Below are 15,988 nucleotides of genomic sequence, written 5' to 3' on the forward strand. Positions count from 1 at the left end.
ATATATTTTTTTATATGTAGAAATGTTTTTTTTTTATTATTCAATAACAGCAACATTATGTAAAAAAAAATTATAAATACAAAAAAAAAAACTGCCGTTGGAGTTGATAATGTTTAGGCTAAAACAAAATAAAGGTACAAGAATTACAAACATAATGTAAATAAATATTTTATAAAGTCTTTATAGATGTATTTAAATATTTAAGGTTCTAATATATATATATATATATATATATATTATTCAGACAATCTCTAATATTGACAATATACAGCCTTTCTTCACTCAATAATTTGTTTTTTTTTTTAGCAAATTTGCGTGCATGATTATGAAACCAAAATTAAAAGGTCAAAATTATCATTCGATAAATTAACTAAACACGTTTTAATTTATTCATATTATTATTATTGATGAAGCCAAGAAAGTACATTTTATATAGAGATATTTCACCTTTTTGTCCTTTAAAAGACTTTGATTTTGTGACATCATCATCGTGCGACAGTTTGAATCACGTGGTATCAGCAAAGTCAAGCGAGATCAGAGGGAATAAGCTCTGTGAAATTTCATCCGATAAACATCAAATTGAGCTCGATTAGAATCAGTGATCGGCTGTGTGAAGATGAACAGTGTCGGTGAGGGCTGCACGGAGCTCAAGCGCGAGTATGATCAGTGTTTTAATCGCTGGTTTGCCGAGAAATTTCTGAAGGGAGACCGCAGTGGAGACCCGTGTACTGAATTATTCAAGAAATATCACACATGTGTGCAGGTACAGCAATATATATTTCTATAATCAATTCTACATGTATCAACAAGTCCTTAAACGGTTCATGAAATTAATGAATTACTGGGATGTTGGACATTAGTATTTTAGGTTCTGGCCACTATATCTTCTAGGTTTTCACCTTTTTAAATGATCGTTTTACGGAGTCCATTAAAGGACAGGGCGGGAATGTTTTTGTGTGCCTCAATAAATTTATCATGGTTTTACTACAGTATAACCATAGTGATTATGCAGGAAAATGAAAACTATGGTAATAAAAATAATTGTGTTACACTGGTTTTACAATAGTTTATCTATGGTTTTACTATAGTAATATTGTAGACTGTTGTAATAATAATTTTGGCGGAAATGATCGTTTTCTACAGTACATTGTATCTAGATAGTCACTATAGATTAACCATGGTTAACCTTGTGGTTACTATGGTTTTTACAAAAAAAATAGTAACCACAAAATTATGATTTTTATTACTATAAAAACTATGGTTTTCGTTTTCCTGTATTATTACAATGGCTTTACTACGAATATTAAGGTTAAAATATGGTTTCTGTAGTAAAACCATGATTAATTATTTGTAAGGGAATGCAACACTTGTTGTGAGGGGACCGAAAATGTATTGTAATGGAACGAGAATTATTCAGAAGCAACGCAAATATTACCGCGAGAGAGCGCAAAGAACGGAAAACGTATTGCAATGGAACGAGAATTATACCGAGGGAGCGCAAAACTTACCGCAAGGGAGCGCAAACAGCAGAAAACATATTGCAATGGAATGAGAATTATCGCGAAGGAGCGCAAAGAGCAGAAAACATATTGCAATGGAACGAGAATTATCCAGAGGGAGTGCAAAACTTACCGCGAAGGAGCGCAAAGAGCAGAAAACATATGGCAATGGAACGAGAATTATCCCGAGGGAGTGCAAAACTTACCGAGAAGGAGCGCAAAGAGCAGAAAACATATTGCAATGGAACGTGAATTATTCAGAGGGAGCGCAAAACTTACCGCGAGGGAGCGCAAAGAGCAGAAAACATATTGCAATAGAACGAGAATTATCCCGAGGGAGTGCAAAACTTACCACGAAGGAGCACAAAGAGCAGAAAACATATGGCAATGGAACGAGAATTATCCCGAGGGAGTGCAAAACTTACCGCGAGGGAGCGCAAAGAGCAGAAAACATATAGCAATAGAACGAGAATTATCCCGAGGGAGTGCAAAACTTACCGCGAAGGAGCGCAAAGAGCAGAAAACATATGGCAATGGAACGAGAATTATCCCGAGGGAGTGCAAAACTTACCGCGAAGGAGCGCAAAGAGCAGAAAACATATTGCAATGGAACGTGAATTATTCAGAGGGAGCGCAAAACTTACCGCGAGGGAGCGCAAAGAGCAGAAAACATATTGCAATAGAACGAGAATTATCCCGAGGGAGTGCAAAACTTACCGCGAGGGAGCGCAAAGAGCAGAAAACATATTGCAATGGAACGAGAATTATCCCGAGGGAGTGCAAAACTTACCGCGAAGGAGCGCAAAGAGCAGAAAACATATTGCAATGGAACGTGAATTATTCAGAGGGAGCGCAAAACTTACCGCGAGGGAGCGCAAAGAGCAGAAAACATATTGCAATAGAACGAGAATTATCCCGAGGGAGTGCAAAACTTACCGCGAGGGAGCGCAAAGAGCAGAAAACATATTGCAATGGAATGAGAATTATCCCGAGGGAGTGCAAAACTTACCGCGAGGGAGCGCAAAGAGCAGAAAACATATTGCAATGGAACGAGAATTATCCCGAGGGAGCGCAAACTATTGCAATGGAACGCAAAACATATTGCGAGGGAGCAAAATACTTTGATTCTGTTTAGGCAGGGTCCGAATTATAATTTTTTTTGCCTACCAGCCAAAATAGGCTAGTAGACAAGGTGGCTGGTAGATAAAACAAAAAAACAGCCAGTCAGATTTCTTGGCGGCTAATTTAATTTCCTTTTTAAAAATAGATTTGACGGACATGAGAGGGACCCCAAGCATCCAACACACACTGTCTTATTTCAATGTGTTAAAAAAATGCATGATGTCTGTCTGTGCTTTTATGATCGTATGTTTTTAAAGCTCATTGCAAACATGTTTACAGAAAGCCATCAAAGAGAAGGACATTCCTATAGAAGGTGTGGAGTTCATGGGCCCAAACAAAGAGAAACCAGACAGCTGATGGGCCAGAAGATCACCGAACATGACCTGATGTTATTAATGGATGGGATATTCGTGTTTCATCTATGGCTTATATGGACAAGAAGCATGTGCTTCCATCAACAGACTTGATGACGTATTCATGGACACCTGGATAATTTGTTGGATCGTGCATATTTTTAAGGCCAAAGTGCTTTGCCTGTTATATCATTATTAAAGAGGATTGATTTGGCATGCTTAAGCAGTCAATGCATCCCTGGTGAATTTGAGCATGCAGGAGAAATGCATTATGTATTGAATATTGCTAGAAATCTAAAGGTTAATGGGGAAGTGCGCCTCAGATGATTAGCTATTAATGTAGAGCATTAATGCATTTGAGGTCAATGTAAAAGGGTACTTCGGTTTTGCTTTGAGCATCTTCAACAATTGCAAGACAGTTGTTTTCCCTGAAGTATGTGTGCGACATCTTGTTCGTTTTCTGTTTTATAATCACAACAGTTCACAACACATTATTATATGTGAAACAGATCAGTGTTGGTGTTTTATTACAGTTATGAATGGACCATTTAAAGTATTAAGGACATTTCTGTTAGTATACGACAAGGTTCCCACATCTTTTGATTAAATAATTTGTTGTGATTAGCCCAGATAAGGCTTTCCACTATTAGTTAAGCGAACCTTTTTGGAATACAATTAAAACGCTTTTTAGCTTTCAGATTTCAATTCCTTGAAAAGTAAAGTTTTGCCAATAAGGTGTTTTATATCAGAGCAAGTGTGCCGCACAAGAACTCAAAAGTGAAGCCAAACCATCTCAATCGCCCCCCCGGTGATTGGTCCTAGTATAGGTCATAAGCCCCGCCTCCCCATGTTATTCAACGGGACGTGAGACCAACTAAACAATTAAATTACACTTCACATATCTTTTTTCCAAAGATAGTTTCTGTCATTTACTGTCGTTTCTATCACGTTGATGTCATTTCAAGTGTTTGTTTTCAAAATAAGTTTGTTTTTAGTTATTTGATGCTATAAAAACGCTGCTGTGACATCATGATTGACAGCTGTGATTGACAGGATCTCTGAGCGAAGTAGTCACTGAAGCACCAACAGACTTTTTTTCGGGATCTTCGGAGGACTGAGGAGATTGGAGCTTGAAATTTAATATCTTAATTTCTATAATTAATTATTTCACACCGTCATAAGTCAAAAGTGCAGGGGCGTGTGCTTGCGATTGATTCAGCGAGAGTGAGGGCGGGGCCTTGATTTCGCGCCTTTACTTCCTGCTCACTACTGCGCAGGTCTGGTCCTGAAATCGCAACTGCGGAGACTCAAGTCCCAAGATGTCAGCGCCATATCGGGACACTGGCGGCTTCAGTTCTCACCAATGGAAAAGAGCGAAGGGGCGTCGTCCATCTTTTTTACAGTCTATGTATCAGAGAGTAAATGTAAAGAATATCACTTGCTTAAATTATATACATTTTATTAATTTCCATGACTTTTCCAGGCCTGAAAATCAGTTTATTTGGAATCCCCATTTCTCCCAATTTTAGTAGGTCCTCGTGGTGGTGCGATTACTCACCTCAGTCCGGGTGGTGGAGGACGAGTCTCAGTTGCCTCCGCGTCTGAGACTGTCAATCCGCGCATCTTATCATGTGACTCGCCACACGCCCCATTGAGAGCGAGAACCACATTATAGCGACCAAGAGGAGGTTACCCCATGTGACTCTACCCTCCCTAGTGTAACAGGAGCCAGCTGGTAGATAGCTGTGCAGTGTATAAACCTTTAGCCTCCTTGTTAAAGCACCCACCTCCCACGCCAGAGACGTTGGTTCGAGTCCCGTTCAGAGTGGGGCGAGTAGGACCGGTTACAATGGTGCCGTGACCCGGATGGGAGTGAGGATTAGGGGGGTGAGTGTAATGGGAGCCAGCTGGTAGATAGCTGTGCAATGTGTATAAACCTCACTCTCCTGACCTCAAGAGGTGCGCTAGAGGCTGTAGCCTTTAGCCTCCTTGTTAGAGCACCCGCCTCCCACGCCGGAGACGTTGGTTAAAGTCCCGTTCGGAGCGGGGCGAGTAGGACAATTTGGTTGCTTAGGAGACCTGGCTGGAGTCACTCAGCACGCCCTGGATTCAAACTAGCGACTTGTGGGCACTAGTCAGCGTCAATACTCGCTAATACTTCCAGGTTTTCCAAGTTATAACAGCCGATGTTCCGAGGAACACGGCAATGTTTCTCAAACACACTGATGTGTAAAAATGAGTCTTGACGTAACTTTAGGGGAGTAAATTTGACACAATGCTTTAATTGAAAATAAAATAAATTCAGCATACAGTCATCACATGATCCAGAAAGATACATTTAAAAGTGTCTGCCTATTAAAATCATAAAACCGTGATGTCTAAAAAATTCCTGATTACAACAAAGATCCCATAAAGTTGCGGTTTACAAACTTACACAAGCTTTTCCATTTGTGAACTCATCACATCTGTTCTGCAAGCATATATGCATCACTCACGACTCATTTTTACAAACTCGTATTTCTTGGTAAAACTGAACGTTGAAGGTGGCTGTTTGGGATCTAATAACAATGGAATGTAAATAAAAGAAATCATAAACAGAAAGGGGCATGATAGACGAGGAAAGAAGCTGTGGTGGCTCTGCTGTTCACCGGTAGTGACGTGGCGGCGGGCTATGATGCTGGAGCGAGGCTCGACGAGACGGGGGGCTATGCCGTCTCATGCGGCGCGGGGGAGATCGGTAACTGGGTGGGGGTGAGCCTCTGCTCTGAAAGGGAGGTGAGTAGCGCCCACGAGACCTGGACCGAGAACGCGAGCGGCCCCAGCTGGTGCTCCGATCCCCCATTACTCTGATGTATGAAGTCTCACCCTGCAAAAAAAACAACATTTCAATGAATCGATGCAACTATCTACAAGTAAATAATATCATAAGCTTCCAATTAAAGTTAAAGCGATTCAGTACAAGCTAAGGTCTGTTGACCAGGGTTGGGCACAATTCAGAATATCAGAATTGGCATCCTTAAAATTCACGACTTGTCATTTGAATTGGCCACGCCCCACAGGAAGCTGAATTGGAAGTTACTGAATATCAATTCAAAAGACTACAACACAACTGTTAATTAATTGTTACAAAAACAATTGTACAACACGTCAAGCTTGATCAAATGCATTTATGGCATAATGTTGATTACCACAAATTTACATTTATGCATTTGGCAGATGCTTTTATCCAAAGGGACTTACAGTGCGCTTATTACTGGGACAATCCCCCCCGGAGCAACCTGGAGTTAAGTGCCTTACTCAAGGACACAATGATGGTGACTGTGGGGATCGAACCAGCAACCTTCCGAGTACCAGTTATGTGCTTTAGCCCACTACGCTGTATAGCGGGCAGACTGCTGATATCTGGTTATAACCTCGAGATGGCTGCAGTGGTCTGATTGTAAGTGGCCTGTTTTAGCTTAATTATAGATTTAGATTAGATGATCACAAGTTACGCATTTGGATATATATTTACACATTTACCAAACTATTTATTAAAGTTTAAAATGTATTTAATCGTTTTGAAGCGTCAGTTATTGCAACAATGTCACATTATGTTTACAGTCAAACCTGACCTTGGTGTTACAAAAAGAAAACATAGAATAATTATTTTGTTACCAATTATTTATTTCATATATCCAAATTAAATGACTCCGTGAAGTAAATTAGTTTAAGTTTAGTTTAAGAAAGATGCGTGTGTGTGTGTGTGTGTATGTGTGCTGGCGCATGGGTGTTCGTTATTGTGGCCGATTTATTGATTGTATTAAACAAATCAATAAAAAATGGCTCTGCATCAGAGTCTCTTCCATTCACTTTCTATGGTCGGTCAATAATGACCGAGAACAACAACAATGTGGTTTATTGTTCTTTTACAACAGCTTAAACTCATCGAATCAAGTCCAAAAGATTTTTTGTACATTCATTATTGCAAGTCTAGGAAAAGTCATAATGTCTTGTACCACTCAGATTGAGAACTGAAGTCGGTCAAAAATGACCGAACAGGAAGGTTAAAAAAAAAAAAGGGGAAAAATGGAGGTTCCAGTGAGACACTTACAATGGAAGTCAATGGGGACAGTTTTTGGAGGGTTCAAAGGCAGAAATGTGAAGCTTATTATTTTATAAAAACATTTACATTAATTCTTCAGTTAAAACTCATGTATTATTTGAGCTGTAAAGTTCTATAAATCTGTCATTTTAGTATTTACGCATTACTTTGCCATGGCAACGAAGTTATAAAATACTATATAACATTACACAGAAAAGGTTCATTTTTGATCGTATGTTTTTCATACTAAATCACAAATATTAAAAACATCTTAACACTCATATTAGCAGTTTCTCAATGTCTGTACTTTTTGCTTGCTTATGTTTTTGTGGAGTTGTTTGACATCATCAAATAAAATATTTAAGAGGTTCTTGTATCTACATATAGCGGCACATCTCAAACTCACAAAGTACGTTCTGCGTCCTCATGTGTTTTAAGTTAGCACTTAGTGCGTTATTACCATTGAGAAACACCCATTGTTTCGTGTCTATACTTTTGAAACAGTATTTTAACATTTACGGATTGGCCCCATTGACTTCCATTGTAAGTGTCTCACTGGAACACTTTTTTTTTAATAAACGAGGGACGAGTCAAAATAAATTGTTATGATCATTAACATAATGCCACAAATTCTGTCGTTTCACCTTAACTTGTATTGAAACTGGAGCATTCCTCTAAAAAAATTATAATATTTATGTTATTTTGACTAATTAGGCCTATTATTCCCAGGCAAAAAACGTTAAAATACACACACTGTTTTAAAAGTACGGCCACAAAACTTAAACACTGCATCTGTTATCATGAGACTAGCGTAATAAAATCACTGACTGTCCTGAGTAAAGTTATATCCAATCTTTAAACTTCAATGTCATGTTCATGGTGCGATGATACCAGAAAAATACTGTTTACATGCAACAGTCGGTAACACACAATCAGAAGTTAATCTGCCAAAAAACTAGAGATCAAATTAATGTTTTTGTACTCAACTCATACAAGAGGTTTTAAAAAATATGACTTATGCATTTCTGCTCTTAAATCCTCTGGAACACTTGCCCCATAGACTTCCATTGTAAGTGCATTACAGAACTTTCTTTGTTTTTGTTTTTTTTAAACCCGCAAAAAAATCCGTAAATTTCATGCTCTACGAAATAACTTCAAACAATGACCATTTAAAAAGAAAAATGATCAGATTGCCATTTTGAAGGAAGCCTTCACCTGGTGTGATCTAAACTCTGTGCTGTCCAGGCGGCGTAGCGCATACTCCATGTCCTCGCGTTTGAGGAATTCAACGACGCCCTCGCCATCACGCTGCACATCAGCGAAACACACGTCGCCCGCCTCACGCATGTGATCTTTCAGGTCCTGCCAGCTGCCACTGGGGGGCAAACCTGAAACAATATCAACAAAACATATCTGAAATGCTTCATCATATCTACGAAAATGCTTTGAGAGGTATTTAGGCAAAAATTTAGATGCGAGTAAACAAATGTAAATTGAGTTCAAAGCCATTTACCTGCATAATGTCAAAGTCACCATAAAATACTGTTTGAAACCATTTTATTTTGTGTAATCCGACATGTAGGGCAGAATCAGAATTAACTTTCTTGCCAAATGTTCTCATGTACGCAAATAATTTTATTGGTGATTAGAGAAACAAGTGCATTACAGTGAGGCACCAAATATAAAACAAGAGTATAAATAGACATACAAATAATAGGACATGTAACAGAATGGCGTACGCACATGTGCAAGTGGTAATGTATGTACAAGGTAGGGGTATGTACGGTTATTGAATATACATGAGATGTGTATTTACATTATTGCTCTATGTAAGTCCTGAGGCCGTTTTATTGTTCATGGAGGAAAATGACCTGAGGGTAAAAACTGTTCTTGTGCCAGGATGTCCTGGCGCTCCGTAGCAGCAGCCAGAGGTCAACAGTTCAAAGAGGGCGTGGGTTTCGTCACTCTGGAGACGTACAGGTCTTGGAAGGTGGGCAGTGGTGCACCAATAATTCTCTCAGCAGTCCTGACTGTCCATTGTGGTTTCCTTCTGTCTGATTTGGTGGCTGAACTAAACCAAACCAAACAAGACAGACTCCATGATTGCCAATTAGAACTGTATCAGCAACGCCTGCGGCAGGTTGAACTTCCTCAGCTGGTGAAGGAAGCACAACCTCTGCTGAGCCTTCATCACAATGGAGTCTATGTGGGTGTCCCACTTCAGGTCCTGAGAGACGGTAGAGCCCAGCAACCTGAATGACTCCACTGCTGCCACGGTGCTGTTCAGGATGGTGGGGATTTCTACTGGAGTCCACTATCATCTCCACTGTTTTGAGCATGTTCAGCTCAAGGTTGTTGTGACCGCACCAGACAGCTAGCTGATTAAACTCCAGTCTGTATGCAGACTCGTCACCATCGCAGATGAGGCTGGTGAGCATGGCGTCATCTGCAAACTTCAGGAGCTTGACAGTGGGGTCCATTGCAATTCAGTCATTCATGTACAGGAAGAAGAGCTGTAGAGAGAGAACGCATCTCTGAGGAGCACCAATGCTAATAGTGAGGGTCCCGAATGTGAGTTTCCCTGGTCCCACTAGCTGCTGCTTATCTGTCAGAAGGCTGGTGATCCATCAACAGATTGGGGTGGGCATGGAGAGCTGGGTCAGTTTGGTCGAGAGAAGATCAGGCATGATGGTATTAAAGGTTGAACTGAAGTCCACAAATAGGATCCTCGCATAAGTCCCAGGTCTGTTGAGGTGTTGCAGGATATAATGTAGTCCCATATTAACTGCATCATCCACAGACCTGTTTGCTCTGTAAGCAAACTAAAGGGGGTCCAACAGGGGTCCAGTGATGTCCTTCAGGTAGGCCAAAACCAGTCCCTCAAACGACTACATGACCACAGACGTGAGAGCGACAGGTCTGTAGTCATTAAGTCCTGTGATTTTGGGTTTTATGGGGACCGGAATGATGGTGGAGCATTTGAAGCAGCAGAGAACGTCACACTGCTCCTGTGATCTATTGAAGATCTGTGTGAAGATGGGGGCTAGTCAGTCAGTGCAGACTTACAGACAGGCAGGTGATACACCATCTGGGCCTGAATATTTCCTAGTCTTCTGTTTCTGAAATACCTGGCACACATCTTCCTCACTGATCATAAGTGCAGGTTGAGTAGCAGGAGGGGGGATGGGGGAGGAGGGGGGTGTTGGTGTGAAGTGAAGATCAGAGGGAGGGACGGGTGAGAGACCGGGTTTTTCTAACCTGCAGTAAAACACATTCAGTTCATCAGTCATTAGTTGACTCTCTACAGAGCGAGAGGGAGGTGTCTTGTACTTGGTGATGCTTTTTAGACCTTTCCACACAGATGCAGGATCATGGCTGCTTTTAGCCCCTCTGATTTCCTTAGTAATTGTGTTCCTAGCCTGGTTGTACGTTTTATCCACACTTCTGTAAGCATCCTCTTTGGCATGATGCAGCTGTCTGTGTTTTCCTGTAAACCATGGTTTATGGTTATTGAATGATACAAATGTCCTACTAGGGATGCATAGTCCTCACAGAAACTGATATATGATGTCACAGTATCCGTGAGCTTGTCCAGGTCTGTGGCTGCAGCTTCAAAAACACGCAAATCAGTGCAGTCAAAGCCGGCTTGTAGTTACAGCTCTGCTTCATTGGTCCTTTCTTTACAGACTTTACTACAGGTGTAGCTGATATTAGTTTCTGCTTATAGGTTGGAAGATGATGAACCAGACAGTGATCAGAGAGTCCTAAAGCTGCCCATGGGACAGAACGAGATGCATCCTTTACAGTGGTGTAGCAGTGGTCCAATAGATGTCATTCTGTGGTGGGGCATGTGATGTGTTATTTGTATTTTGGAAGTTCACGGGTGAGGTTAGCATTATTAAAATCTCCCAGAATACATTTTGCATTAGCTCGCAATAGTTTTGCGTTCCCTCACAATAAGTTTTGCATTCCCCTTCAAAGAGTTTTGCATGCCCTCGCAATATTTTAACCATGGTTTTACTAAAGTAACCATATTTTTACCATTATTTTCATAGTAAATCTATTTGTTAACGTTAGTTAACAACATTAGTTAACATGAACTAATAATACTTTTACAGCGTTAATGAATCTTGGTTAATGTTAATTTCAACATATACAAACATATTTTTAAGATCAAATGTTGTATATGTTACCATTAGTTAATGCGCTATGAATTAACTAAAAATAACAATGAACATTTGTATTTTTATCAACTAACAAAGATTAATAAATACTGTCAAAATGATTAGGTTCATTGTCAAGTTAATGATACCGAATGCATTTACTAATGTTAACTAATGTTACCTTATAATAGAGTGCTACCAATATTGTAGACTGTAGTAAGCATAGTTTTTAGTGGAATATTACGATTTTCTACAGTATTGTAGTAACCATGACTGTTGTAGGCTAATCTTTTTTTTTGACAGAAACCAAGGATTTAACTCTTTCCCCGCCAAACACGGAATTTTCCGGGTTTTATGAAAAAACGCTTCCCCGCCAAACACGGAATTTTCCGGGTATCCGTGTTTTAGGTGGTATACGCATGTTTTGAAAGAGTACGCAACTCTTTGATCAAAGAAACAGACTGCGATCGTCTCAAACGTGAAGTGGAACACCATACTAATACTAAAGCACTTGTTTGATAAAAATGCTTTTTCTCAGCTTTTTGTCCGAAATGTTGTTTTTGACAAAACCTACCTCTGTTCAAGTGGCAATAAAAAAAGAACAAATGAAGATAAAATAAAATCGGTTTTTTTGCCTAAAAGCAGAGGCTCAGATCTTTATTTTGATATATAGCATCTTCATATATTCATGGAAGAAAATATTCTGCGGGCCATTAAAATTTAGCGAAAATCGTCAAAAACCCTGGCGGTGGCTGGCAACTTTTTTTAAAAACGCTGGCGGGGAAAGAGTTAATAAAGTATACTGTATCCATATATTAACCATGGTTTTACTATAGATTAACCATTGTTAATCTAGTGGTTAACTTCAATTACCTTGGTGAATTCTGATTTCATGTTGTCTGTAAATTAAGGCACTATACGGTTTTACTTACCTGTCACAATAACACGATACTCAGATCTACGTGACGGGGGTCCAAACCTCCCCCTGGGTCCTCCTCCTCCTCCGCCTCCTGAAGGTCCACTGAATTTGGATCCAGAAGATCGAGGGTATTCCACACGCAGCTTACTGTTTCCAAATCCATATCCATTCCTTCTAAAGACAGCATCCTCCGCATCCCTAGAGGAAGAGAGGAAAGGGCTCCTAATTCTCTTTCTACACCTGAAAAAGCCTCGTCCATGTGTTCTCAGAGGTCGAACGACTCACCGTGGATCCTCAAAGCGCACAAAGGCAAACGGGATGGTCCCTCGGTTGTTCTTCAGCTCAATATCCCGAATTTTTCCATATTTGCAGAAGAGATCCTCAATGTCTCTCTCCTGGACGTCCATGGGAAGGTTTCCCACGTAAATCCGTCCGTCCGACATGGCTTAAACCCTGCTAACACAAACCCAATGGACCTGCAGCCTTCGAAGAAATAGCGTTTCCACGACAACGACGTTCAGAACATCCAAACTCTAGTCTGTCCTTTTAAAATCCCCTATTTAAAACACTAAACTCTGGTGGTAGCAGTACATGTCGAGTTCAAATAACTCCTCATAGGAACCTCTCCAGGTCTGAAAACTTAGAAAGACAGGAAAATCAATACAACACACTTTTGCTTTTACCGTCCACATAAATGAGTGTCAGACATGGAAGAGTTTGTAAAAGGGCCTGGCTGTGTATATTTTGATGTTTTGAAATAACAAACTCCTACACATTTGAATAACGACTGCAGGGGGGGCCTGGGTATCTCAGCGTGTATTGACAGTGACTACCACGCCTGGAGATGCGAGTTTGAATCCCAGGCCATGGTGAGTGACTCCAGTCAGGTCTCCTAAGCAACTAAATTGGTCCCGTTGCTAGGGAGGGAAGAGTCACATGGGGTAAACTCCTCGTGGTCGCTATAATGTGGTTTTCGCTCTCGGTGGGGCGTGTGGCGAGTTGTGTGTAGATGCCGCGGAGAATAGCGTGAAGCCTCCACACGCGCTACGTCTCCACAGTAACACGCTCAACAAGCTTTGTGATAAGATGCTCGGATTGACATCTTAGACGCAGAGGCAACTGAGATTCGTCCTTCCCTCCTGGATTGAGACGAGTCACTACACCACCATGAGGACTTTGGGAATTGGGCATTCCAAATTAGGGAGAAAAAATAAATATTTGATCCCAGTGCCATTAAAGCTTAAAATCATGAATTCTATTATATTATGCTTTAATTCTGGAGCCCTGGCTTCAAAAATGTAATCTTTATATGTTCCACCAGATGGCGCCATTTTCCTCATGTTTAGCCTGTGGAGCAAATACAAGCTTTTCCCCTATTCTCTGTTTGCTGTATTATAGAGACCTGCAGAACAACTGAATACATGATGCAGATACAATTCTGTGTGTGTGTGTAAAACAACAGTGGCATTATGTAAACCAACTGGCATTTAAAGGGTTAAAATCCTGAAAATGAATATTTTGTCGTTATGATGAGGACTGATGTTGGTTAAACAATCAGTGAAAGTGGAAAATAATATTAATATATAATATTATTTTGGCAGTTTTTTGACACGGACATTTTTGTCCTCAAAGGACCTCTGAGTAACTTTTGTTAAATTGACACACAAGGTTAAACCACTAAATTTTACAGATACATTATCTTGCAACACATCCTTTACTTATACACTAAACATGTGCCTACTGTCAATCTGTGACCAGACTCCTTGCCAACACAAAAAGCACTACTTATACTTGGTTAAATGACATTCAGAATGAATAAAAGCAATTAAAATATTTAGTGTCAATGGGTTTGTCTATATAAACCCCTAATATCAGCTTCTGGGCTTTAATAATTGAGTAAATCTTTGAGTTTGAATAATTAACTATTAAAACCATCAGTATTTTGTCTATATTCAACAGAAATCTTTGCTAAATAGTGAATTAGTCAAATGCAAATCAGCTCACTAGCATGACAGCAGCTAACAGCTAAATCTGCTGTTAATTCAGCACAGACTTAATAAAAACACGCCTATATTCACTCATTTAAAAAAATATATAGAATAATAAACGAAACAAAGCTAAAATATTCATATTATTCTGTGCATTTAAAACAAACAATAAACCACAATCACATTAGCTCCTTTAAGAGAACATTCAGACTAATACGTGGAAACAAACTATTTCATTACGCATAAATATGCTTACAGACAAAACATAACATATTAATAGTTTAGTTTACCTCTAAATTCTTTAGCTCGTTTAAAAAAAAAAAAACGAGGATAAACAAGCAGACGCGTTTCCCCTCCCCGGAACCGGAAGTGACACAAACTTGCGACATGGTCTGCCAACACAAAATATTACGGTTAATCAAAATAAATCATAATCATTTAAATAGTTGTTTTAATTGTAATTAAAAAAAATTATAATATCAATATTAAAAGCAGTGGTGTAAAATAAATGAGTTAAAATTCTTAAGTATTATACTTAAGTATTATTTTGGGGGATTTGTACTTAACTAGAGTGCAATTTAACCCTTGTGCGTGCATTTAAAAACGTTACTCAAAAATGTCATTGTCAAAAACTGCCTTAATAATATTATATATTAATATTATTTTCCACTTTCACTTCAGTCCTGATCATAACTACCACTTTCAGGATTTTAACCCTTTAAATGCCAGTTTATTTATATAATGCCTATGTTGTTTTTAATGAGAAAAACACAAAAAAAATAATTACTTTCCAAATACTAAATGCTAAGCGGATTTCTCTTTTTTTTTTTTTGATTATCACAGTCTGGGATAAGTCAATGATTAGTAACAACATTGATTTTGATGCAATATAATTTTTTTGTGCAGTGTCAGATTAAAAAACACATTCAGGACCCTAGAGGACATAAATGTCCATATCAAAAAACTGCCATAAAATTATTACATATTAACATTATTATATTACTTTTTTCAAACTTTCTTTTTTTAACCAACATCAGTCCTAATCATAAATACCAAATATTCATTAATTTGCAGGATTTTAACCGTTTAAATGCCAGTTTGTTATATAATGCCACAACAATTATATTGTCACACACACACACACACACACACACACACACACACACACACACACACACACACACACACACACACTTCTCAATACACACATACAAAACACACTCTGACATCCAAACCAACACACACACAAAATTGTATCTGCATCATGTATTCAGTTGTCCTGCAGGTCTCTATAATACAGTAAACAGTGAATAGGGGAAAAGCTTGTATTTGCTCCATAAGATAAACATGAGACAAATGGCGCCATCTGGTGGGAAATATAAAAATTACATTTTTGAAGCAGGGAAAATTCATGACATAGTGAGCTAGGGAGCTGATTGAGTCAAATCTGAAGACTTCAGTCCTTATCAGTAACCTTATAAAAGCTGTTTTATTCTACATGGAGAGGGTCCGCACATGTTTGAGTCATGTTAGACTCTTCACAGTTTTATACATCTGTTTTGAAATGACACTTCATTTCTTTAGGAATAAACCTGTTTAAAGAGGAAAAAATGACTGACTGTACCTTTAAGAATTTTTGCAGTGAAATATTATTGCATGACAGTTGAGCTAATTTCACCCAAAATCATCGAAAAAAATTTAGTACAGAAGTATCGAATATATAAAAGTAAAAAGGAAGTCAATTGTGGCCAAAAGTATTTCTACAGCAATGTATAATGTTACATCTGTAATGTTTGCATTGCTCACAGTGTGTTGTTTATTGTCAAGTCTGTAAGTTGCACCTCAAACCTGCTGAAATGA

At 39.0% G+C, this 15,988-nt stretch overlaps 2 protein-coding genes across 2 annotated transcripts; one reads left to right on the forward strand and one right to left on the reverse strand.

Moving 5' to 3' along the window:
• Positions 1-504: 504 nt before the first annotated feature.
• Positions 505-3,671, forward strand: triap1 (TP53 regulated inhibitor of apoptosis 1). Its single transcript, XM_052116922.1, has 2 exons — positions 505-763; positions 2,901-3,671. Exons 1-2 carry the CDS (start codon positions 617-619, stop codon positions 2,976-2,978), a joined length of 225 nt encoding a protein of 74 aa, XP_051972882.1. The 5' UTR covers positions 505-616; the 3' UTR covers positions 2,979-3,671.
• Positions 3,672-3,805: 134 nt separating this feature from the next.
• LOC127636437 (serine/arginine-rich splicing factor 9-like) lies at positions 3,806-14,503 on the reverse strand. The gene is made up of 5 exons (XM_052116914.1): positions 14,419-14,503; positions 12,426-12,779; positions 12,154-12,338; positions 8,274-8,446; positions 3,806-5,840 (listed from the first exon to the last, which is right to left on the reverse strand). Exons 2-5 carry the CDS (start codon positions 12,581-12,583, stop codon positions 5,619-5,621), a joined length of 738 nt encoding a protein of 245 aa, XP_051972874.1. The 5' UTR covers positions 12,584-12,779; positions 14,419-14,503; the 3' UTR covers positions 3,806-5,618.
• Between the last annotated feature and the right edge of the window lie 1,485 nt (positions 14,504-15,988).

Source organism: Xyrauchen texanus, chromosome 44 (assembly GCF_025860055.1).
Source record: "Xyrauchen texanus isolate HMW12.3.18 chromosome 44, RBS_HiC_50CHRs, whole genome shotgun sequence".
NCBI classification, from domain to species: Eukaryota; Metazoa; Chordata; class Actinopteri; order Cypriniformes; family Catostomidae; genus Xyrauchen; species Xyrauchen texanus.

Coding starts and splice junctions, on each gene's coding strand:
- triap1 (XM_052116922.1), top strand. CDS start 617: ATGAACAGTGTCGGTGAGGGCTGCACGGAGCTCAAGCGCGAGTATGAT. Junction 764..2,900: donor AATATCACACATGTGTGCAG/GTACAGCAATAT, acceptor ACATGTTTACAG/AAAGCCATCAAAGAGAAGGA.
- LOC127636437 (XM_052116914.1), bottom strand. CDS start 12,583: ATGTCGGACGGACGGATTTACGTGGGAAACCTTCCCATGGACGTCCAG. Junction 12,339..12,425: donor GTGCGCTTTGAGGATCCACG/GTGAGTCGTTCG, acceptor CTCTTCCTCTAG/GGATGCGGAGGATGCTGTCT. Junction 5,841..8,273: donor CAGAGTTTAGATCACACCAG/GTGAAGGCTTCC, acceptor TTTTTTTTGCAG/GGTGAGACTTCATACATCAG.